General features: G+C 40.9%; 1 protein-coding gene across 1 annotated transcript in view; it reads left to right on the top strand.

Moving 5' to 3' along the window:
- The window catches only part of GPC3 (glypican 3), a 537,948-nt gene that overhangs the window by 437,241 nt on the left and 76,432 nt on the right, over positions 1-24,275 (top strand). The window contains exon 7 of the mRNA XM_053579706.1: positions 23,462-23,621. Within this exon, the coding sequence (XP_053435681.1) occupies positions 23,462-23,621 (160 nt within the window). The remainder of the gene's footprint in view (positions 1-23,461; positions 23,622-24,275) is intronic.

The raw sequence follows: 24,275 nt of genomic DNA, 5'->3' as shown, positions 1-24,275 counted from the left end.
CCTTTTTTTTTTAATTTTTTATTTTTTGCAGTTTTTGGCTGGGGCTGGGTTTGAACCCACCACCTCCAGCATATGGGACCAGTGTCCTACTCCTTTGAGCCACAGGGGCCGCCCTACTATCAAGCTCTTTTAGTGAGTTTTTTGTTTGTTTGTTTGTTTTGAGACAGAGTCTCACTATGTCGCCCTCCGTGGAGTGCTGTGGTGTTTGTGCTCACAGCAACCTCAAACTCTTTGGGCTTAAGCAATTCTCCTGCCTCAGCCTCCCAAGTAGCTGGTACTAAAAGCACCCACCATAACGCCCCGGCTATTTTATGGCTGTAGTTGTCATGCTATTTGGCAGGCCCAGGCTGGGCTCAAACCCGCCACCTCCAGCGTATGTGGCTGACACCCCAGCTGCTTGAGCTACAGGCGCCAAGCCTAGTGAGTTGTTTTTTTGTTTGTTTTTTTTTTGTAGAGACAGAGTCTCACTTTATGGCCCTCAGTAGAGTGCCGTGGCCTCACACAGCTCACAGCAACCTCCAACTCCTGGGCTTAAGCGATTCTCTTGCCTCAGCCTCCCGAGTAGCTGGGACTACAGGCGCCCGCTACAACGCCCAGCTATTTTTTGGTTGCAGTTCAGCCGGGGCCGGGTTTGAACCCACCACCCTTGGTATATGGGGCCGGCGCCTTACCGACTGAGCCACAGGCGCCGCCCCGCCTAGTGAGTTTTTATTTTAATTATTTTAATCTTCAACTCCAGAAGTTCTATTTTGGTGTTTTTTATAATTTCTATCTTTTTTATTGATATCACTTGTTTCATGAGGCATCATTATGAGTGTTTAATTCCTTAGACATGATTTCCTTTAGTTCTTTGAATCTATTTAAAATAGCTGACTTAAAGTCTTTGTCTAGTAAGTCCAATGTCTGTGCTTCCTCAGGGACAGTTTCTTTTTTTTTTTTTTTTTGTAGAGACAGAGTCTCACTGTACCGCCCTCGGGTACAGTGCCGTGGCGTCACACGGCTCACAGCAACCTCTACTCTTGGGCTTACACAATTCTCTTGCCTCAGACTCCCGAGCAGCTGGGACTACAGGCGCCCGCCACAACGCCCAGCTATTTTTCTGTTGCAGTTTGGCCGGGGCTGGGTTTAAACCCACCACCCTTGGCATATGGGGCCAGCGCCCTACTCACTGAGCCACAGGCGCCGCCTGACAGTTTCTATTAACTATTTTTTCCCCTGTGTATGAACTACATTTCCCCTGGATTTTCTTTTTAAAATTTCCATTTGTCTGTGAAGAAGTAATCTGGATGCTTGTGAAGCTTTTTGATATTTGTGCACCCATTGCATTTTCAAAAACTACTGTCATTTTAAAGTTTTCAAAATACTTATTTAGCTTTATTACGTTTGATCCTAAAGGCAGCCCTGTGCTTTTGTCAGGGCAAAGATTATTTTTATTTTTCTATGATAGATGAGAAAATGGAAACTCCTATGCCAAGGCTCTTTCCATGATACCACATGTTTTATATGCCCCTCTATCTTTTATACTTAGTCCACTGCCATTCATAATTCCCCTATGTTGTTTTCTGTACAAACCCAGTTTGGTTTCTTTCATTCTTTGAGCTTGATATGGTTCCAGATAGTTACTAAAATTGATTTAAAATTCTTGTAAAAGCTCTTACAAGGGTATATGTGAAACTCGGTAAATGGTCTGTAAAGCTAGTGAATGATGCCCCATGATCATATCAATGTACACAGCTATGATTTAATAAAAATAAATAAATAAATAAAATAAAATAAAATTCTTGTAAAAGCTGTTGGAACATTCTTATTTAAATTCTTTTGGTGAAGCACACTAAATGGAAGAACAGCCACATTCACTAAAAGCCATAAATATTCAGATTTACTTCTGGATCCTAGGAGAAATCTTCATTTGAGTGAAGTTCATTTGTTTTCAGGGTTATTTTTACATGTTCTCTTGTTTCAGTTGACCTTTTTCTTTTAACCTTTTGGTTTTTAAGGTACCAAAGCCTTTTCCTTATAATATGAGGAATTTCAGTTAAAGTTTGAAGACAAATGAGGCAGACAACTGTCAATGAGATATCCTACCCACACCAAAATTTCTCTTCCACCAGTGTATCCTAATGTCTACAATTTCAACTGTCTATCATTTCCTTGGGATGAGCTAATCTCCCCAGAAAGCCCTATAAAAAAGCCCTATAAAGGTATAGTTTACCAAAAGGGAGTTATATCTTAAACCATTATTTTTGCTAATAACAGGCAAAAGAATCTGACATTTATTTTCTTATGTGCTCAGACACTGTGCTAAATTATTTCCTCATGATAGGCCATATAAGATAGGTGATATTACCTCCATTTGATAAATGTGGAAAATTTAAATCACTAAGAATAAAATCCTGAGTGAATTAACAGATAGGTTTTAGCAGGGTGGAAGATCTGAAGCATAGAAGAAATAGCCCAGTTATAGGACTGAATTGGAAGACTTTGGGTATTTAGCCATTTGAAAAGACAAAGTTCCTCTTAGGAGAAGCAGGTAGAGAAAACCAACCTTGTCCAGATGAAGGTACTATTTCTTTGTTATTTCCCTGTCAACTAGATGGAGTGGTAAGGAGAGAGACAGAGAGGAAATACATACCAGGCTTGGATGATTGTTTACCATAGACTTAGAAAGTTGAAATTTCACAAAGCAATAGCATGAAGCACAATTGTGCTTCTCTAAAAGCAAGGTAATGTTTCTAAGTGTAAACATTTGACTTATATGAAGAAGCAAGTGTCTTTTTTTTTTTTTGAGACAAAGTCTCAAGCTGTTGCCCTGGGTAGAGGGCCGTGGCATCATAACTCACAGCAACCTCCAACTCTTAGGCTCAAGCAATCCTCTTAACTCAGTTTTTCTCTTTTAGTAGAAACGGGGTCTTGCTTTTGCTCAGGCTGGTCTCAAACTCATGAGTTCAAGCTATCCACCCACCTCGGCCTCTCAGAGTGCTAGGATTATAGCCATGAGCCACCATGCCAGGCCAAGAAGCAAATGTCTTAATGCTAAAAGTAAAGGAACTATTTCTCCAGTTCAGTTGATGGAAAATAAATCTTATTTCTGTATGGTATACCCAGAAACAGAAGTCAAAGGGAGCGGACCCTTGTTTGAAAAAGGAAGAGGACTTGGTTAGCAGTAACAGCAGCCTCCTCCCAATCCCTGTGGCCCTCTGGGTTTTATTTTACTAGTCGAGGCATTTATGTATTTGCTTTTCATTTATTAAGCTATCTGCGTGAGTTTGAGTACCTCAGTGAGTGAATTTGTTGGGCATGCTGTCTCTGAGGTAGTGGGTGGTGCATTTATGGCAAAAGGTCTCTACACTGCCAACTCACAGATGGCGATGCTGGAATTTAGTTCAGACTTGTGGGATCACTGCATACAACTTGCACTGTATATGTTCCTGCCTCTTTCCAGAAACATGAAAACACAAGATATGGACCATCTGAAATGTCAGGGTAGTCCTGAAATATAACTGCTATTTTAAAGATGTATAAAGTATAACCATCCCACCAAATTTAATCTTTGGGGCAACAACATATTTGACGCTTTGATTTAGTTGAAAGCCACCGTAACTTAGGAGTTTACCATTTATATTTACAAAATTGATCAAATGCTTAAATGAAAGTAAAGAGAGTAGGAAACACAATGGAATTGTGTGTAATTGAATGCAACTGTAAATATTTCTGCATGATTAAGCCTCTCTAAGATGCTGGAAGTACTTGGGGATAGGCAGAAAGAGATGAGTAGGAGAAAATAAGAAAGCACCTATGCTTTGGCAGATCGACTTATCCACCTAATCAGGAGGGGGTAAGAATGAGTACTTTGGCAGCTTGTAGGAGTTGATGATTTGAGTGTAGGAACCAAGACTTTTCCTCTTCTTGTACTGAATTCATTTTATTCTGCTACATTTTCACATCTTCTAGAAAAGAATGCCTTGCAGACTATGTATTTCCTGAGGAAAGGGTCTCTGTTCTGTGACTACACTCATGCCAACCTGGAAATTGGCTGCTACATGCACCCAGGGACCATGTTGCTCTTTCCCTAGCCTGTGATTTGCCAGATTTGGCAAAGGATTCAGGAAGAAGAACCTCATTTTTCCCTTCCCAGATTTAAACTCATTTTGCAGTTCTCAAGTTCTTTTGCCTACCCTCAACTGATTCTCCTGGATATTCCCAAGGATTAATCAGAAATCTGCATTATTTGTAACACAAGTTGAAAAACTCTAGTATCTATTATTTATGTGGGCTTGCTGGCCTTACTCGTAAGGTGGGGGGATTCAGCCATATGGTCACTCAGGTCCTTTCTAACTCACTTACCATTCAAGTCTGTGACTTTCTTCCTCATTCTCTGCTAATTCCCCTAGTAAGGTGTTGAATATATGCACATAATGCTGAACACTTTTGGGTGCCAAATATATCCAATATCTCCATTTATCATACTAGATGCCATCCTCTGGCAGGTAAATACTTTACCTTTCCCAACCACCTTTTTTTTTTTTCTTTTTGCAGTTTTTGGCCGGGGCTGGGTTTGAACCCACCACCTCCGGCATATGGGGCCGGCGCCCTACTCCTTTGAGCTACAGATGCTGCCCCCCAACCATCTTTTTTCCTATTGCATCTAGCTAGGGCATTCAAGTTAATTTCTGCAAAGATGAAAATTACATAGTTGTATCCAGAATTATGTTGAATGTACATGGTGTTCAGAATGTGTGTGTATATTACCCTGGTATATCAAAGGGGGGTTAAATGTTATGGAGAAAGGAAACAGCTATTTATTTAATAAGATGTTAATTGAATATGACCCCAAGGAATCTCAGAGGATGATGGAGAACCCCATGTTAGAACTAGTCAAGACATTCTTACCTACTAAGCTCAGTAGAGAGACACAAAGAAAGGTAGAACTCTGTGTGTTGGCTGTAGCCTGAAACAAGCTGTCATTTTTCCTTCCCACACTTACATTCCCATATTCCTGCTACTCTATCATCACCGTCATCATCAAATAATTTTATGGGATAGGGAAGGAGTCCAGGTAAAACATTCGGCCAAGCACTCCAGTCCCAAGAGCAAGCGAAATGTGTACACCCTATCTACCACACAGAGCCAGCAGAGAAAATAAGTCACCATAATCTCTACCGACATGTATCTCTCCAAAATAGCATGAGATTGAGCTACCCAACACTGAGTACAAATTGGTAGAACTTGGTTACATGATGCTTTTCCCAGACTTTGTGGTTAAATTCTAATAAGCTTCTTCGGAAAAACAGGGGGTATGTCTGAGGAATAGATTCCTAGGCAGAGCCAACAGGAGAAATGCATGATGAAGTCTGGAATTTAAGAATAAGAAGCAATGATGAGAGAGACCCAGATGGGAATGGAAATTATTGTATCTGAACTAGGATCCAACTCTATACTTATTTCAGAGAAGTGAAATTAACCTAAGATATGCCACCCCAAGGCAAATACGTAAAGTTCACTTTCTATCTCCTGTATTTTTATGTTTGAATAAATGTTTTAATTAAAGTTTATATATCCTAAATAAGCTAATGTTTTATTTAGGGGATGAAAGATAAATGTGAATGTTAGTTTAGGTAAATGCCAAGTAGCAATTATTTTCTAGGTTAATTTAGGCAAATAAGAAGTAGAAATTATTTTGTAAGCTTGTACAGTCAACCCAGCAGAAAATTTTACAGCTAGACAAAAAACCATGAAGGGATATGTTGGGCTGAGGGGATAAAATGGACTGAGCTAAAATTGGGAACTTGATCACCATTATCAACAGTAAGTAGATACAAAATGACTATGAATTTGATTACAAGACTATCTGACTTAATATGGGATACCAACAAGGTAGTTGAATATATTCGAAGCATGAATGGCCAAGCCTATGTTCAACTGCACTGTTCAGTGATAATCTTTAAAACAGTGTCTTAAGGGCGGCGCCTGTGGCTCAGTGGGTAAGGCGCCGGCCCCATATACCGAGGGTGGCGGGTTCAAACCCGGCCCCGGCTGAACTGCAACCAAAAAATAGCCGGGCGGGGCGGCGCCTGTGGCTCAGTGAGTAAGGCGCCGGCCCCATATGCCGAGGGTGGCGGGTTCAAACCCAGCCCCGGCCAAACTACAACAAAAAAATAGCCGGGCGTTGTGGCGGGCGCCTGTAGTCCCAGCTACTCGGGAGGCTGAGGCAAGAGAATCGCTTAAGCCCAGGAGTCGGAGGTTGCTGTGAGCTGTGTGAGGCCACGGCACTCTACCGAGGGCCATAAAGTGAGACTCTGTCTCTACAAAAAAAAAAAAAAACAAAAAAAAACAGTGTCTTAAATACTTAGCAAAAGGTAGGGCTCAGATTCCTTTCCTACTGGAGAATACCAGCAGTTCTGTTTCACATTCCTTTGTCCATCCTTTGACCACACCACTCAAACCACTTGAGGTACTGAAAAGAAAACCACAGCACAACAAGGAAGTGCTTAATCATTTGGTGGCTTCAGCACATAACTAGGCTTGTTTCTTTGTTTTTGTTTTTTTTAAGAGACAGAGTCTCACTTTGTCTACCCTTGGTAGAGTGCTGTGGCGTCTCAGCTCGCAGCAACCTCCAGCTCTTGGGCTTAGGTGATTCTCTTGCCTCAGCCTCCCAGTAGCTGGGACTAAAGGTGCCCGTCACAGCACCCAGCTATTTTTTTTTTCTTTGCAGTTTTTGGCTGGGACTGGATTTGAACTCATCACCTCCAGCATATGGGGCCAGTGCCCTACTCCTTTAAGCCACAGGCGTTGCCCTCCCGGCTATTTTGTTGTTGTTGTAGTTGTTGTTGTTGCAGTTTGGCCCGGGCTGGATTCGAACCTGCCACCTCCAGTATATGGGGCCGACACCCTACTCACTGGGCCACAAGCGCCGCCCCATAACTAGGCTTGTTGATGACCTACCTAAGAGTCCAGTACTCTAGTGGTTTTCTGTGACCAAAGTATTACAAAAACCTATACATGCTGAATTTTGGAAGAGCCACTCATTTTAGCATTTTTAATGGTATATCCACCAAACAAAGCACTGTTTTAGGACATGTTTCTGTTTTTCTTTTTTTTTTTTTTTGTAGAGACAGAGTCTCACTGTACCGCCTTCGGGTAGAGTGCCGTGGCGTCACACGGCTCACAGCGACCTCTAACTCTTGGGCTTACGCGATTCTCTTGCCTCAGCCTCCCGAGCAGCTTGAACTACAGGCGCCCGCCACAACGCCCGGCTATTTTTCTGTTGCAGTTTGACCAGGGCTGGGTTTGAACCCGCCACCCTCAGCATATGGAGCCGGCGCCCTACTTACTGAGCCACAGGCGCCGCCCTTCTGTTTTTCATATTTAAGAGATAGCTAAACATTTCTTAAGTTAATGTTTACTTACATCGTAAAGCAGAAAAATATACAAAGGCACCGTTCTTTTGCTCCTTCTATTTCAGCCTTTAAAGATATGACTAGATATGAATATTGTAACCATTTTACTCGTGTTTCCTGTTTCTTGTGAGAGCCCATTTCCTACTTAGCATTCTGTAGCCTAAAACTTGGAAAGGGAAAGGTTTGACACTCTCTCACCTCCAAGGAAACTAGATGCTCAAAATACAGTTTTTCATCAAGTTCCAGCTCATTTATTTGTACCATGTGCCCCAGGTCACTTATTATACTGAAGAACAATACCATACAGTATTAATTATCTGAAATGCATTTAAAAATTCTTATTTTTTGAATTGTACACCAGAGCAGGAAAACTGTTTTCACTAAAAGCCTATTTATAAACCCTGATCTAGACCTAGACTTTAAAGGAAAGAAGTTTTGTCAGAAAAACTAGAGGCATGTCACTAATCCTCCGTGGGCTAGAGGCCTTCTGGAAGAAACGTTGTACCCCAGTTGTTGAGGTTGACTCTTCAAGCCCAGTGCTTGATGACATGGCTGCTGTGGTTCATTCACAGAGGTTATTTTTAGAGGAAAGAATTCTCATTTCCCAAAAGTTAAACCACAAGATATCTACTTGGACTGAATCACAGTTATGCACTTGGACAATAGTAAATGCTCAGATCATGTCTGTGTAACTCCAGTTCCCTGAGGAAATATATAATATCTTGGTACTTGTTCACCCTAGGATCCTTGTCCTCTGTCAGTGGCCCTTATCTAACAGAGGTGATTGCTTTAGAAACCAAGTGTGGCTGTGGGGTTTCCACAGATGTCTTCAAAGTAGGTTTTCCTTCCAGAAAAAAGAAAAATTATATTTTCCCCTGGTGACTTTTTACAACAGTCTAAAAGTGATAAAGGGACCAAAACATCACTAATCTTCAACAAAGAGGATAGCCAGGGTCAGAAGACTTCAGAGGGAAGTAGGACTTGGTGGCCTCCAAGGATGCTTTACATGTGTTGGCACTTTGCTATCACACTTGGCATATCAGCCTAATCTGGCCAGCTCCTTGGGGCTAGGTCAGTCTTGGCTCCAGTCTTATAACTACAACTGTACTTTGTGAGACTTCTGGCTCCTTAAACTGAACTTTATTCTAGGAAGGCTGGAGATCAATTGCCTGCCTTCCTTTTTGACTTTACCCAACTTTGTCAGGGGAGGAGCCTCCCTCATTTGGAAAGGAATGACCCTGACCCTCAGGGTAACCCAATAAAGTGAATATTAGTAGTGAGTCACTCAGTCTCTCAGTGTAGCTGTCCAGCTATTGAACTGTGGATCCAGGGCACCCTGGCAGGAATTGGCTATCACTATACCAGGCAACAGCAATGGCATATCAGACCAGGGTTGAAGGGATAGAGCTTGGGGGAAATCAGAAGTCAGCGAATAAATTGCTCATTTAGTTTGTTAACCCATTGATTCATCTACTCTGTCAGTTACCAACCATGTCCTGAGCACTTACTATGTACTAAGAACTGTGCATGTCCCAGCACCATGCCCTTTCCAAGTTAATGCTAGAGTATAAAACCCCTCCTCCCTGGTTCTTTTCCAAAGCCTAACAAGTTTAAAGTGCCTATCCTTAAAGTTTGGGGCTAAAAATGGACCTGTTTTGTCACATCTATCTCCACTCCAATTTACTCATTTGTCAAATGAGGGTAGTAATATCTGCCCTGCTGCCTCGCAAGGGTCCCGTGTGGATCACCTTAAGGAACAGATATGGAAGTGCTTCTTATTATAAAAATAATGAAATGCTAATAGTAATGATGCAATAACTAAGACTGGTTGGGAGTCTAGAGAGTTCCACAAATTTAGCCCTACCTAGTTTATAACTGAATAGTAACCTATACCCAAAATTCAGAATTCCTTTTTGTTTAGAAATTAATATTTTATAAATATGTAGGGGGGTTTTGTTTATTTGTTTATTTCTTTGGAGATAGTGTCTCACGTTGTCGTCCTAGGTAGAGTACCGTGGCGTCATAGCTCACAGCAACCTCAAACTCTTGGGCTCAAGCAATTCTCTTGCCTCAGCCTCCCAAGTACCTGGGACTACAGACACCCACCACAATGCCTGGCTGTTTTTAGAGATGAGGTCTCACTCTGGCTCAGGCTGGTCTCAAACCTATGAACTCAGGCAATCCACCCACCTCAGCCTCCCAGAGTGCTAGGATTATAGGCATGAGCTACCGCACCCAGCCTAAATATGTAGTTTTTGTTTTATTTCATCTAATTTCATTTTTGAGATGGAGTCTCACTCCATTGCCCAGGCTAGAGTACCACGGCATTAGCCTTGCTCGCAGCAACCTCAAACTCCTAGGTTCAAGTGATCCTCCTGCCTCAGCCTCCCCTCACCCAGCCTTATACATAGTTCTTTTTTTTTTTTTTTTTTTTTTGTAGAGACAGAGTCTCACTTTATGGCCCTCGGTAGAGTGCCGTGGCCTCACACAGCTCACAGCAACCTCCAACTCCTGGGCTTAAGCGATTCTCTTGCCTCAGCCTCCCTAGTAGCTGGGACTACAGGCGCCCGCCACAACGCCCAGCTATTTTTTGGTTGCAATTTGGCCGGGGCCGGGTTTGAACCCGCCACCCTTGGTATATGGGGCCAGCGCCTTACCGACTGAGCCACAGGCGCCGCCCCATTATACATAGTTCTTAATAAATAATAATATATTATTGTGTGAGCACTAACTGTGTGCCATATATTAAGTTCAGTACTTTACACAAATTACCTCATTTAATTCCCATAATTACACAATGTGGGAGACAGGTACGGGCATTATTATACTCATCTTACAGAAAAGAACAGAACTCATAAAGGTTAAAGAATAACTTATTGTGGCTGGGCGTGGTGGCTCATGCCTGTAATCCTAGCACTCTGGGAGGCCAAAGCGGGTGGATTGCTTGAGCTCAAGAGTTCCAGGCCAGCCTGAGGAAGAGTGAGACCCTGTCTCTACTAAAAAGAGAAGAAAACTAACCAGGCATTTTTGTGCACTCCTGTAGTACCAGCTACTTGGGAGACTGAGGCTAGAGGATCTCTTGAGCCTAAGACATTGAGGTTGCTGTGAGCTATGATGATGCCATGGCACTCTACGCAGGGCAACAGAGTGAAACTGTGTCTCAAAAAAAAAGAAGAAGAACTTGTTTACAGTACCAAGGCTAATAAACAATATGCTGGATTTGAACCCAAGTTTTGGGACTCCAGAGTATGAGCCTTTGACCACCATGCTATGACTCCTCTGGAAAAAACAAAAATTAGAACTCCATACAGTTAATAAGCTATTGGTAATATTATTGGAACTTTCCCACTCTGAGGTAGAGGACAGCTTCCCAAAACTGCAGAGAACCATTTCTATGGCTAAAGAAGGAGCCCAATCAAAATGGCTTTAATTTCCTTCTGGGTGCTTCTTTCACATCTTGGTTTGTTTTACTATCCAGACGTTTATTAATCGGGAGACTTATTTTCATCAGCATCAGCACCAAGTTCACAAACAGAAAGTAGGAATTGGAAGGGGCAGAGGTGGTAGAGAAAGTCCGTGCTGCGGGTCCGAAGTGCACATGGAAGCCAGGCCTGGGCAAGAGGGTGCATGGGTGCAAGTGGCCTTGCTGATGGCCTTGCTGATGCCATGTGCGAGCACAGCCTCCAACAGGGCTCTGCTCTTTGTCATTAAACATCTCTGCCTGCATCCTTGGTGCACAGACCCTTATCTTACCAGGAACATCCTGGAGCGTTTTCTCAGACTCAAAAAAATTCCAGCCAGTCTTCTTTTTGGTGCCTGTGTGTGGCCGTGGGGGTTACTTGTTTTGCCTTACAAGGCATTTGTAACAAGCTCTTCATGTATGCCGCTGTGATTGCTGCTCTGCCTCCTCCAGATCATCATTGTTATCCTGACCAGCAGAGTTCACTTGCGTAAAAACTTACTTCCTTGCCGGAAAATGCGCTAAACACATTAGGTGCATTTTTCTATTTATTTGCTCTTTCATCCACTTAATGACAATTTGCTGAACATTACTGAGTACCAAACACTTTGCTAGACACGGGCAATCAGACAGACCGTTATACTTCCTGTTAGTCTAATGGAGGTACAATGGGGAGTATATGATTACAAACGGGGGGGAGTTCTCTGAAGGAAGAATACGTGGAACTATGAAAAGTAAATGGTACTATTTTATGTAATGCCTCAACAATCCTGTGAAGTTCGTAAGTGCTATCATCCCCATTTTTCAGGGCAGGAAAATGAAGTTTGGAGAGGTTAAGTGACTCATTCAAAGTCACACAGCTAGTAAGTAGACTGAGTAGCCTACTTACACAGCTAGTAAGTAGGCTAACCAGTCCATGCTGGTTAGATTCCAAAGCTCATGCCTTTAACTGCTATACTTAATTGCCTCCCCAGTGTGTGAAGTGCGTCTATAGCCATTAATTCTAGCCGTATACATTGGGTTCTGGCTTTGTCTCAAATGTGTGCAGCTGCAATTGTTTCCAATTAGTTGTGGCTGTGGTTTGGTGCGTTCATTCAAAGAGAGTGTGCACGCAAAGCAGGGGTCACGTGCTAGGCCTTGTGGATGTGCACCACGCATAAATAATAATGGCGTTCCAAAAAACTGGGATTCATTGGAGTCACCACATTTGTTTCCCATTAGCGTATGCTACTCAAGTACAAACAGTAAAGCATGTGTTTACATTGCTGCGGACATGGAAAGCCAGGCCCCCCAAAGCATTCCTTGCAGGTTGTACAAAGCTGAGCATCCAAATAGTTCAAAATCAGTTTTATAAGCCCAGCTTAATGGCTTTAAAATATAACCTGGATTCCAGATATTAAAAAATGCCTAGAGAAAGTATTTGAGTGGCCAAAAGAGATAAAACCAGCTAAATCCTCAAAATATGTACCAAGCCCCATATTTGCAGTATCTATTTTGTTGCTTATCCTTTATTTTTTTAAATGCGGAAGAGCTTAAAGTCAAGAAAACTCTTAGCCATGTAGCAGCAGTAATGGAATGTTTCAGTCTATCTTAACCAGCTGTCAGAAGTTTTTTAAAACAGGCCCATTCCTGATGAGATAGTTTGGTTATTTAAGACACTGTGGATGGCTAGGCTGGGAAGGCAAGCGGGAGGCATCCGATGCTGTTCAATATGCCTGGTCCTTATCTCCCATTCCTGGTCCTCCCACCCAGTAGTGAAGGGCTTTCCCATCAAGTTATACCTAACACCTAGCGTCTGAGAAAATGGGATCGAACTAGGCATTACTTGAGCTAACCGCAGTCAATATGGAAAAAAAGGTAAAGCAAAGGCCTCATTAATTGATGTCTTTGCCTGAGACACGTGTTTTTCTTGAAGAGTTGTGGACTTAGAGGCTCACACATTATTTTTAATGAAATCTCCATCATTGGGTGACGCCTGTGGCTCAAAGGGGTAGAGCGCAGTCCCCATATGCCCGAGGTTGTGGGTTCAAACCCAGCCCCGCCCAAAACCGCAAAAAAAAAAGAAAAGTAAGATGAAATCTCCATCATTTTCCCAATGACTTGGTCAAGTTGTGTCCCCTCTCTGAGTTTTAGTGTCCTCCCTTAATGTGAGATATGAGGATGGCTGTCTTCCCTGTTACACAAACTGGTGGAAAGGATTTGAGGATTATATGAGAGAACATATGTTAAACCCCAGCACAGTGCGTGGCTGGTACAGTTCATATCTTTACAATCAAGATAGTCTAAGAGGCACGTTATTTATACTGTATAGACAGATCAAGAGTTGCTACTCTCACTGGTCTAATTTCAGCATATTTGATCCCTCTAAGAACAACAAGTATGTCCTTTGATCTTTGTTCTTCAGTCAACCAAGCACAAAAAGAGCTTTTGCCAGATCACATTGCCCCATGCTGTAGTGCCCTTTTGTTATCTTGGTTATGGCTTTAATGCTATATTCTAGAAAGCCTTCTTTTTTCTTGTAAACTGTGCTTCTAAGTTTCTTACGTAATTATTCCAAGCTTTTTGTTTCCTTTTATCACACAACCTGAGTACCCGTACCAAGGCTAAGTTTAAATGTTACTTTTTTTAATCAAAGTCAATCACCTTTATACAAGGGTATTTTTCTTAACTACAAAGACAAAAAGGTCATGATGTCCATATCTAAGTGAAAAGGAAATAGATTGCATTTGTTTTTATTAAAAAAAAATAGTTTGATGAACATGTGCTAAGGATTCCAACATGCATAGTATTTAGGTTGACTCTTGTCCAAAGATAGTTTCTGAGAGTTTCTGGGAATAGGAGTCATACTAGAGTAACCTTTCTTTCTTTTTTTTTTTATATGAAAAGGCATTTTATTATTACTATTTTACTATATAACATATTAATGAATATACCAGATTGCATTTTCTCAGATGGCGTATGAGGCACATTTCTCTCCAATTTCCCGGAAAACCTTAGTATCATCTGTCCTTTGGAGGATTCAGTTTCTTACAACCAGTATGATACTGTCCACAAGGATACCAATGGTGCTTAATAGTAAAGAACATTTTGCTAAGTTGTTCTATCATGGGTCCTTGTTCAAGGCGTTCACTTTTTTCTGCTAATCTGGTTTTCAGCACTTGATCGTGTGTTTCTTCATTATTAAGCACAGGATCTGGTAGAATAGGCAATTCTAGTCATCTGGCAGAGAAGAATATGTAGATTTATGACAAGCACAATATAAAGCTCCATTTTGGATTGGAAATAAACGTTTCAAGATACTTGTCTTTGATATCCCCCATTTGACTGCTGCTCCAGCCATGGTGTATCGAGATACTTATGAAAAAAGACGTTCTGAAGAAACACTGCTTTTAAAATCTGCTTCTAGGAAAAATCAATTTTCATCCCTTAACAGTGCCTCACTGAGAGCCTGCCATTTTGTTTCTAGAGTAACCTTTCTTAAAGAGTGGTGTGTGGTGGGATCACACCTATGGTATGTAATGCAAGGGTACATGTCGGATCTATTAGTATAGAACAGAAGTCCTCAAACTATGGCCCGCAGGCCACATGAGGCGTGTGAATTGTATTTGTTCCCATTTTGTTCTTTACTTCAAAATAAGATATGTGCAGTGTGCATAGGAATTTGTTCATAGTTTTTTTTTTTAAACTATAGTCCTGCCCTCCATCAGTCTGAGGGACAGTGAATTGGCCCCTGTTTAAAAAGTTTGAGGACGCCTGGTATAGAGTATAAATGTCTTAACACAATAACTAAGTAAACGAGATGAGGTTTATATTAACCAGTGTGATGTAAGTGTTCCTAATTCTATATGAAGTCAGCACATTGTACCCCATAAATGCATTAATGTATACATGATCTATGTGTTTATGATTTAATAAGAAAGAAAAGACTAATGTGTGGTTCCTTCACAGTAAGAAGTGAGGACAGGCCTAGTTAGGCACATACCTGTAGCACAAGCTACTCAGGAAGATAACTTAAGCCCAGGAGTTCAAAACCAGCCTGAACAACAAAGTGGAAGCTTTGTCTCAGGGGGGAAAAAAGACAAAAGCAAGATCTGTGTGCTCCACCCCAGACCTACTAAATCAGAAGCTCTCTGAGTGAGTGGGGCCAGGGAGCCTGAATTTGTTTTTGTTTTTGTTTTTTTACTTATGCCTTTATTTTTTAATTTCAAAATCATAACTTGTTTTAACTTTACTACATTTTTTGACCTGAATATTGACAGGGAAAGAAATGATCGAATAGTTGTGAAAAGTGCAATATCAACATTAATATATAAACCATCAGCCAGGCATGGTGGTATGTACCCATAGGCCTAGCTGCTCAGAAGCTGAGGCAAGGTGATCCTATGAGCCCAGGAATTTGAGGCTGCAATGAGTTGTACTTATGCTGCTATACTCCAGCCTGGGCAACAGAGCCAGATCCCATCTCTGCCAAGAAAAAATAAGTAAGACATCATCATCGTACACTGAAATACTTATTTCTCTTAGGCATCTGGAGAATTATCATTGCATATTGAATTACCTGCTATTTAAAATGATATTACTGGGCGGCACCTGTGGCTCAGTGAGTAGAGCACCGGCCCCATATACCAAGGGTGGTGGGTTCAAACCCAGCCCCGGCCAAACTGCAATTAAAAAAATAATAATAAAATAAAAGGATATTACTTCTACAATACATATATTTTTTTGAGACAAAGTCTTACTATGTTGCCCCGGTAGAATGCCATGGCGTCACAGCTCATAGCAACCTCAAACTCTTGGGCTCAAGTGTTTCTCTTGCCTTAGCCTCCCTTGTAGCTGGGACTACAGGCACCCGCCACAATGCCCAGCTATTTTTTGTTGCAGTTGTCATTGTTGTTTAGCTGGCCTGGGCCAGGTTAGAACCCACCAGCCCTAGTGCATATGGTTGGCACCCTACAATACATATTATCTTAGATGTTTTTCCTATAGAATATTTCTACTTTTTATTTAAATTTTTAAAAGTTTCCCTTTTTTAGTTGACACGTAATAATTTTACATATTTATGGGATATCAAGTACTATTTAGATACATGTGTACAATGATCAATTCAGGGTAATTAGCATATCCATCATGTGAAATATTGATCATTTGTGCTGTGAACATTCAAAGCCCTCTCTTTTAGCTTTTTGAAAATATACCATAAAGTATTGTTAACTATATTCACCTTACAGTGTTATAGAAGACTAAAACTTATTCTTGCTGCATAGGTGGAATTGAATCTGTTGGCCAACCTCTCTGTTCTCCCCTCCCCCCACTCTTCCCAGCCTCTATTAACTACAATTCTATTTCTATGAGCTCAGTTTTTCTTAGCTCTCACATATGAGGAGAACAGGAGGTAATTATCTTTCTATGTCTTACTTATTTCACTTAATATCTTACAGGCTCATCCATCTTGCCTCAAATGTCAGATTTCATTCTTTATTATGACTGAATTTTATTCCTTTGTGTATACATACCACATTTTCTTTATCCATTCATCTGTTGGTGGACATGTAGGTTGATTCCATATCTTGGCTGCTGTGAATAGTGCTGCAGTGAATCTCTTTGATATACTGATTTCCTTTCCTTTGGATAAATATCCAGCAATGGGATTGGGGGATTATATGGTAATTCTGGCTTTAGTTGTTTGAAAAACCTTCATACTGTTTTCCATAGTGACTGAAGAAATTTAAAGTCCCACCAACAATGTGTAAGAGTTTAAGGAGCCTAATTTTTAAGAAACATCCTATGTGATTCGCCTGGAGGTTGGAGTCTCACTCCCATGGTATATAAGTATGTATACATCCTTTGACCTAGTAATTTTACTAAGGAAATAATCTAATATATGAAAGAATTTGTGAAGGTTCCTGAAGATTACATCTTTGTTTATAAAAAGCAAAACAACTAGAAATAATGTAAATATTCAATATTAGGAAAATGGTTAAGTAAATTTTGATATATCCCTTTATGGCTAGATGCATTATCACATTTAAAGCATTACATTTGGCCAGGTGTGGTTGCTCACATCTGTAATCCTAGCACTCTGGGAGGCTGAGGTGGGTATATTGCTTGAGCTCAGGAGTTAGAGACCAGTCTGAACAAGAGCAAGACCTTGTCTCAACTAAAGACAGGAAAACTTGGGTGCCTGTAGTCCCAGCTACTCAGGAGGCTGAGAGGCAAGAGAATTGCCTAAGCCCAAGAGTTAGAGGTTGCTGTGAGCTGTGATGCCATGGCACTCTATCGAGGGTGACAGAGTGACATTCTGTCTCTAAAAGACAAAAAAAAAAAAGATAGGAAAACTATCTGGGCATGGTGGCAGGCTCTTATAGTCCCAGCTACTCGGGAGGCTAAAGCAAGAGGATCACTTGAACCCAACAGTTTGAAGTTTCTGTGAGCTATGACGCTATGGCACTCTACAGAGGACGCAAAAGTGAGACTATGTCTCAAAAAAAAAAAGCATCATGTTTACATTTATTCATTGCAACAATTCTAGGAAGCAGACATTATTCCTTCATTTTACAGATGAGAGTACTGAAGTTCAGAGAGATTAAGTAGCTTGTCTGAAAAGATAAGTATAGTAAGTAGAAAAAACAGCATTCTAACCCAAGTCAACCTGATTCCAAAATCCAAGTTCAATTTCAAAATAAGTGTAAAAAAAGTGTCTACCTTTGAAAACACAAGCATTGTTTACTAGAGTTTGGGAACTGGGATTTTTTAATCCATCTGTTTCCTTTTAGTTTTCTATATTTTATGTTACACTTACGTATTTAAAACATTAGATTCTAAAATAAAAAATCGATTGTATGCTTAGGCAACTGTGATATTCTCAGTGGCTAAAACAGAGTTATATACAAGGTAGTGGGTGTAGAAAAAGCTGGATGGCGAAAGGCCTCGTGCACACCCAGATCAGAAAGTGTCCTCTCTATGGAAAGCAATGCATGGCAGAAGTGCCAGCTTAATAGGCTGACTAGGGGGATAGTGGAGTGAAATATTCAGATCTGTATTTTAATAAGGTCGTTTACATTCATAATCATTATTGTGAGCCTTGGTTTTAAAAAGCTAACAGAATAGTGAACTTGGAAAATGATAATCAAAAGCATTAGGTCCCTAAGGTTACCCGATTTTGTGTGCAAGGTCCTCATAATTTTCTTTTTATAAAGCAAGTGTTAAGTCTGAAAGACATAAAGAGTGAGAGAGAGAGAGAACAAAAAGATCAATATTGTGAATTGTAATTAGCTGATTGGATTTCTGGGCCAAATTCCAGGCTGCATTAAACCCACAGTCCATTCTGACAATTCTTCTCCTCTGACCTGTTACCCTTCTCTTAGCATTCTAGAGCAGGCGTCCTCAAACTGCGGCCCGCGGGCCACATGAAGCGGTGTGAATTGTATTTGTTCCCGTTTTGTTTTTTACTTCAAAATAAGATATGTGCAGTGTGCACAGAAATTTGTTCATAGTTTTTTTTTCTTAACTATAGTCCGGCCTTCCAACAGTCTGAGGGACAGTGAATGGCCCCCTGTTTAAAAAGTTTGAGGACGCCTGCTCTAGAGCTTCAGTCTCTTCTTTAAGGTTTTTGCATTAACAATTGCTTTCTACATTTGGATTTGTTTTGTTTTGCTTTGTTTTGTTTTATGCAGTTTTTGGCCAGGGCTGGGCTTGAACCCGCCACCTCCGGCATATGGGGCTGGCGCCCTGCTCCTTTGAGCCACAGGCGCCGCCCTGCATTTGTTTTGTTAACGTGTCTGGGTTAGACTCAGCAGCAGCTGTTGGGTAATGCATATTGCAAGTAAGTGAGGTGAAGGCCATGTTAACCACTTTGATGTGAGCATTGCAAATTGTATATAAAATCAGCACGTTGTATCCCATAAATGCAGTAATGTACAGTTATGATTTAATAAAAATAAATAAATAAATAAAAATAAAAGTATACTATAATCCTTCTTCAGTGTTGAAGTCATCTCCAAACTAGGAGTGACTTAAGATCTGAAGAAGTAACCTCACTGGCAACATTTTAAAGGGTTTCTCTTAATTTGCACTTTGTTTTAAACTGAGCCACCGAGAATACTGAGGGAATTGTACACAGGTGGGCAAATGGTCTCTCAAACATTAGCTACAGAGGTTGGGCGTGGTGGCAACCTGTAGTACCAGCAACTCAGGAGGCTAAGACAAGAGGATCACTTGAGCCCAAGAGTTTGAGGTTGCTGTGAGCTGTGCCACCACGGCACAGAGACTCTATCTCAAAAAAAAAAAAGATTAGCTACAGGTCTTAGCCAGGGTTCTTCTTCTTGGCTGTTCATTCACAAATTCTTCTTCTATAATTAATCTGTGCTTTGTCTTTCTCCTTTTTCATAAGGTTGTGGAAATAGCTTTTAAAGAATTAAAGACACCACACGACTTCATTTTGCCTCCATTCAATAACACATTTATTGAGTGCCTCTTATGTGCCAGACATGCCTTCAATGCTGGGAGTTCAAAGATGTATAAGATCTAACCCCTGGGCAGCTCACAGTCTGGTGATGGAGAGAAATCCTATGTGCAAAACTATGTTGCCCTCGGTAGAGCGCTGTGATATCACAGCTCACAGCAACCTCTAACTCTTGGGCTTAAGCTATTTTCTCTTGCTTCAAACTCCCAAGTAGCTGGGACTACAGGCACTCGCCACAACACTGGGCTATTTTTTTGTTGCAGTTGTCATTGTTTTTTAGTAGGCCTGGGCCAGGTTCAAACCCGCCTGCCTTGGTGTATGTGGCTCATGCCCTAACCACTGAGCTACAGGGGCCAAGCCAATGATTATGTATTTTAATGTGGCTTGAAAGTATAAAGGGCTTTGAACAGGCAGAAATGAAGAACAGCTAGCTCATGGTAGGTTTTCAATTAGTGTTTACTGAAGGTGCTAATGAAAGGCACAGATGTGAGATGTGCTTGAGAAATTACAAGTTCACTAATCTGTACTTGACCACAAATTCTCCTTACGTGAAAACTTCTAATTCAGGTATTCCATGATATACACAAAGGATAAGATGCTTGAAAATTAACATAAAAATGCTTATGTCAAAAGTAACTTTCCTGTAAGAAATAATGGTAAAGGAGAGGATTGGGGGATTTGGTTAAACTAAAGTGATGTTACAGGCTAGTTTAGCAGGTCTCAAAGAATGGTTTATGGACTCTGGGAGTCCATGAAATCCAGGCATCCACAAAGTCAAAACTACTTGCACAACAATACTAAGGTGTTGTCTTTTTCATTGTGTTAAGATTTGCAAGTACAAGTGTTGACGCTGTGGTAAGAACCCAGGTGGTAGCACCAGTGGCCATTATAGTCATCACTGATGTCCACTTTTAGGAAAATAAAGGGCAGCTGCGCTTTATCATGGGTGAAGCCATAAAATTTATCAATTTTATTAAGCCTTTATTATTAATTTGATAAAACCTTGCACTTGTTAATATTCTATGTTATAAAAGTGGGACGTACACTTAAATTATATATATGATATGTCAATGTGTGTCTCCAGACAGAGCCCTTGTGAGATTATTTGAGCAGTAAAGCCAACTAGCCTCACGTTGCATTTTTACTTGAGAGAATGACTGACAAGCTATGGTTATACAAACATGAGTATTTGCTAGACATTTTCTTGGAAAAGACCAAAGAGAGCCTATCAGTTCAGGAAAACAACTGGCAGTATTTCTTGCCAGTGATAAAATTCGAGCTTTCAAAAGGAAACTAAAATTTTTCATAACTTGTGTCTGCTACTGTGAGCTTGAGAGCATCCCAATACTTAAAGACTTTTCTGATGAGATTGGAGGTGATATTCATCAATGTGATTTTTTTATATCATGTAAGGAAAGATGTCGACATCTGGAAGACCTGCGTAGATCAATGAGCCAATATTTTCCAGATGACCCTACATGATGATACAAAATGAGTAATAGGCTCATTCGATGTTCAAAACATATCAATGGATTATAATGTAACAAGGCGTGACATGTTTATTCACTGGTTTCATATTCTACATGGCAGCTACCTGTTGTTTTTATGTATTATCAAAGAAAAATGTCCACAAGTATCTGGAAAGTCTACTAAAATACTTAACTCTTTTCCCCCTACAAATCTGTGGGAGGTTGGGTTTTCTGCAAATATTTCAACCAAAATAATATATCACAACAGATTGAATGGGGAAGCAGATATGATAATGAGGCTATCTTGTATGAAGCCAAACATTTAAACAGATTTACATAAATGTAAAACAATGCTACTCTTCCTACTAATTTTCTTATCTCTGGGAAAATGTGTTTATTTTTCATTTCAAAATGTTTGTGTTACATTGTGGGTTTGTTATTGTTATGTTTAAGGGAGCTATCATATAAACATTTCTTAAATTTTTCAGTTACAGTTTCTAAGATGGGAAATACTGATAGGTCAAACTTGAATAAACAAAAGTTCTCTAGGATTCTCAGTAAAAAAGGAGTCCTGAGACCAAAATGTTTGAGAACCTGAGAACCACTCAAGAGGGTGTCCATAAAGTTCATGTGCAATTTAAAATAGCCAACTATTTTTTGTTTTATTTTGTTTTGAGACAGAGTCTCACTCAATTGCCCAGGCTAGAATGCTGTGGCATCAGCCTAACTCACGGCAACCTCAAGCTCCTGGGCTCAAGCAATCCTCCTACCTCAACCTCTCCAATAGCTGGGACTATAGGCACCTGCCACAGTGCCCAGCTAGTTTTTCTATTTTTAGTGGAGACGGGTCTTGCTGTTGCTTAGGCTGGTCTCGAACTCCTGACTTCAAGCGATCCTCCTGCTTCAGCTTCCTGGAGTGCTAGGATTATAGGCACCACACCCAGCCTGTATTTATATAGTATAAATTTGGACATATAGGATGAATGGGAAGGTTAGAGAATGGAAAGCACTAGAACAGCAAGGTGGACATGGTGCTGGAGTGCAAAATAGTTGGCGGGTTGGTTTCTCCAACACCATTAGAGTTTATTGGACAAAAAATTCTTTGGGGCTTTTCTTTCTTTACTGAAAAAAGGCAATAAAAACTTTAAAAAACACCTGCAGAGGCTCATTTCTCTGTGGTACCTAGCTTTCTCCAAGTAGACCTTAGTGTAGCAGCTAAATCACAGATGGCGAACATAAAGGTATACTTCTGACAATAAAGGCGGAGACAGTGGAAACCACAGAAACCAACACGTGCCTCTGTATGCGGCATGTTTTTTCTGGACATCTCTTCCACAATCACAAAATCCTCAGTTTCTGTACGTCCAACATGTTTTGTTATCCATCGTTTAAAAGTAAGGGGTGGGAAGGAGAGCTAGGACTAGAAAGCAAAAATAGAGGCTATTAGAGTGAAGGCTCGGAGAGAGAGATGGGGTGGGGAAGTAAGACAGAGTCTGACGACTGCCTGCAGAAACTATTAGTTATTCATGCTGTGGACTGGGTCCTTGGGTCAGTGGACAGACTTTTGGGAGGCGGGCATCCTATCCAAATTAGGAAGGCATTGGCCATAGGACTGAAACCCCAGGCACTGAGGAGCAAAACAAACATGCCTCATAGTAAAGCAATAAAGCAAGATGAGTTTAAAAGCATCTTCCCGGAATTTGGGGAGAGGGAAACCTTTTAACAACTTTTCTAGTGACCAAAGCATGGGATGTGACGATTGTATAGGTACTCATTTACAAATGTGTTCATTTGACAGGAAGTATTTGTTGTTTAAATTTAGTGACTGTAAATATAGTTATCGGAGGATTCCATAGGGATCTTTTCTGATCTCGGTGTCCTCCTAGCTTTCCCTGTTGTGTCTTCAGTTCCTCATCCGTGACTTCTCCTACCTTGGATACTTTTAGGAACTTAAATATCATGGTATGGACCGGGTGCAGTGGCTCATACCTGTAATCAGAGCACTCTGGGAGAACAAGGAGGGTGGATTGTTTGAGCTCAACTGGTCGAGACCAGCCTGAGCAAGAGCGAGACCCCATCTCTACAAAAATTTAAAAATTAGCCAGACGTTGTGATAGGTACCTGTAGTCCCAGGTACTCGGGAGGCTGAGGCAAGGGGATAATGCCAGCCTAAGAGTTTGAGGTTGCTGTGAGCTATGATGTCATGGCACTCTACCAGGGGGTGATAAATGAAACTGTCTAGATAGATAGATAGATAGATAGATAGATAGATAGATAGATAGATAGATAAATGAAACTGTCTAGATAGATAGATAGATAGATCAGGGGGTGATAAATGAAACTGTCTAGATAGATAGATAGATAGATAGATAGATAGATAGATAGATAGATAGATAGATAGATAGATAGACAGACAGACAGACAGATATCACTGTATGGGAAGGCCTAGTGCAATATATACCCTGGCTATTTCATGATGTAAGTCGAGTGGAGTGGAGAATCATGTCAAATGCAGTGGAAAGGTCCAGGAAGCGTGGAACCATAAGCAATTTATAGCTACTGAAAGTTGAAAGTGATTTTTAAAAGCTTCTGTGTAATTCATTGAACATTTTTAATGCCTCCTGTGAATAACACACTGCATATACTTCCTGAGAAAGATGTTGTTTTCTTTCAGCTCCTGAGAACCATGTCTGTGCCCAAAGGAAGAGTTCTGGATAAAAACCCCGATGAGGAAGGGCTGGAAAGTGGAGACTGCGGCGATGATGAAGATGAATGCCTCGGAGGCTCTGGTGACGGGATGGTGAAAGTGAAGAATCAACTCCGTTTCCTTGCAGGTAACTGATTAGTTCTGGCTTGAACTTGGGATAAATGTGCGGATGCTTAGGAACTGAAAACCAGTTGAGGGATGGGTGCAGTTGCTTACACCTCTAATCTCATCACTTTGGGAGGCCGAGGTGGGAGGATCATTTGCAGCCAGGAGTTCAAGACTGGCCTCGGTAAAGTAGCAAGATTACCCCCCCCACATCTCTACCAAATTTTTTTTAAGTCAGTTGAATGCACTCTCTGTAACTCCCCTAAAAATTTCTGTAACACATTCAAATTACTTTAAAAATGATCAAAGAGGATGGCTCAGTGAGTAGGGTGCTAGCTCCACATAGGGAGGGTGGTGGGTTCAAACCCGGCCCCGGCAAAACTGCAACAAAAAAATAGCCAGACATTGTAGCAGGTGCCTATAGTCCCAGCTATTCAGGAGGCTGAGGCAAGAGAATCACCTAAGCCCAAGAGCTGGAGGTTGCTGTGAGCTGTGACGCCATGGCACTCTACCAACAGCGACAAAATGAGACTCTTGTCTCAAAAAAGAAAAAAAAATGATTAAAGATATATAAACAATGTAAAAAAAAAAATTTCTGTAACACATAATGCCATCAACTCTTCAGAGGAAGACAATAATCTAGAAAAGTGAAGTTTTTAGGTAGCCTATTTTTCTT

This window comes from Nycticebus coucang, chromosome X (assembly GCF_027406575.1).
Source record: "Nycticebus coucang isolate mNycCou1 chromosome X, mNycCou1.pri, whole genome shotgun sequence".
Taxonomy (NCBI): domain Eukaryota; kingdom Metazoa; phylum Chordata; class Mammalia; order Primates; family Lorisidae; genus Nycticebus; species Nycticebus coucang.
The sequence above is the reverse complement of the archived record's forward strand: the minus strand, read 5'-3'. Positions and strand labels throughout refer to the sequence as shown.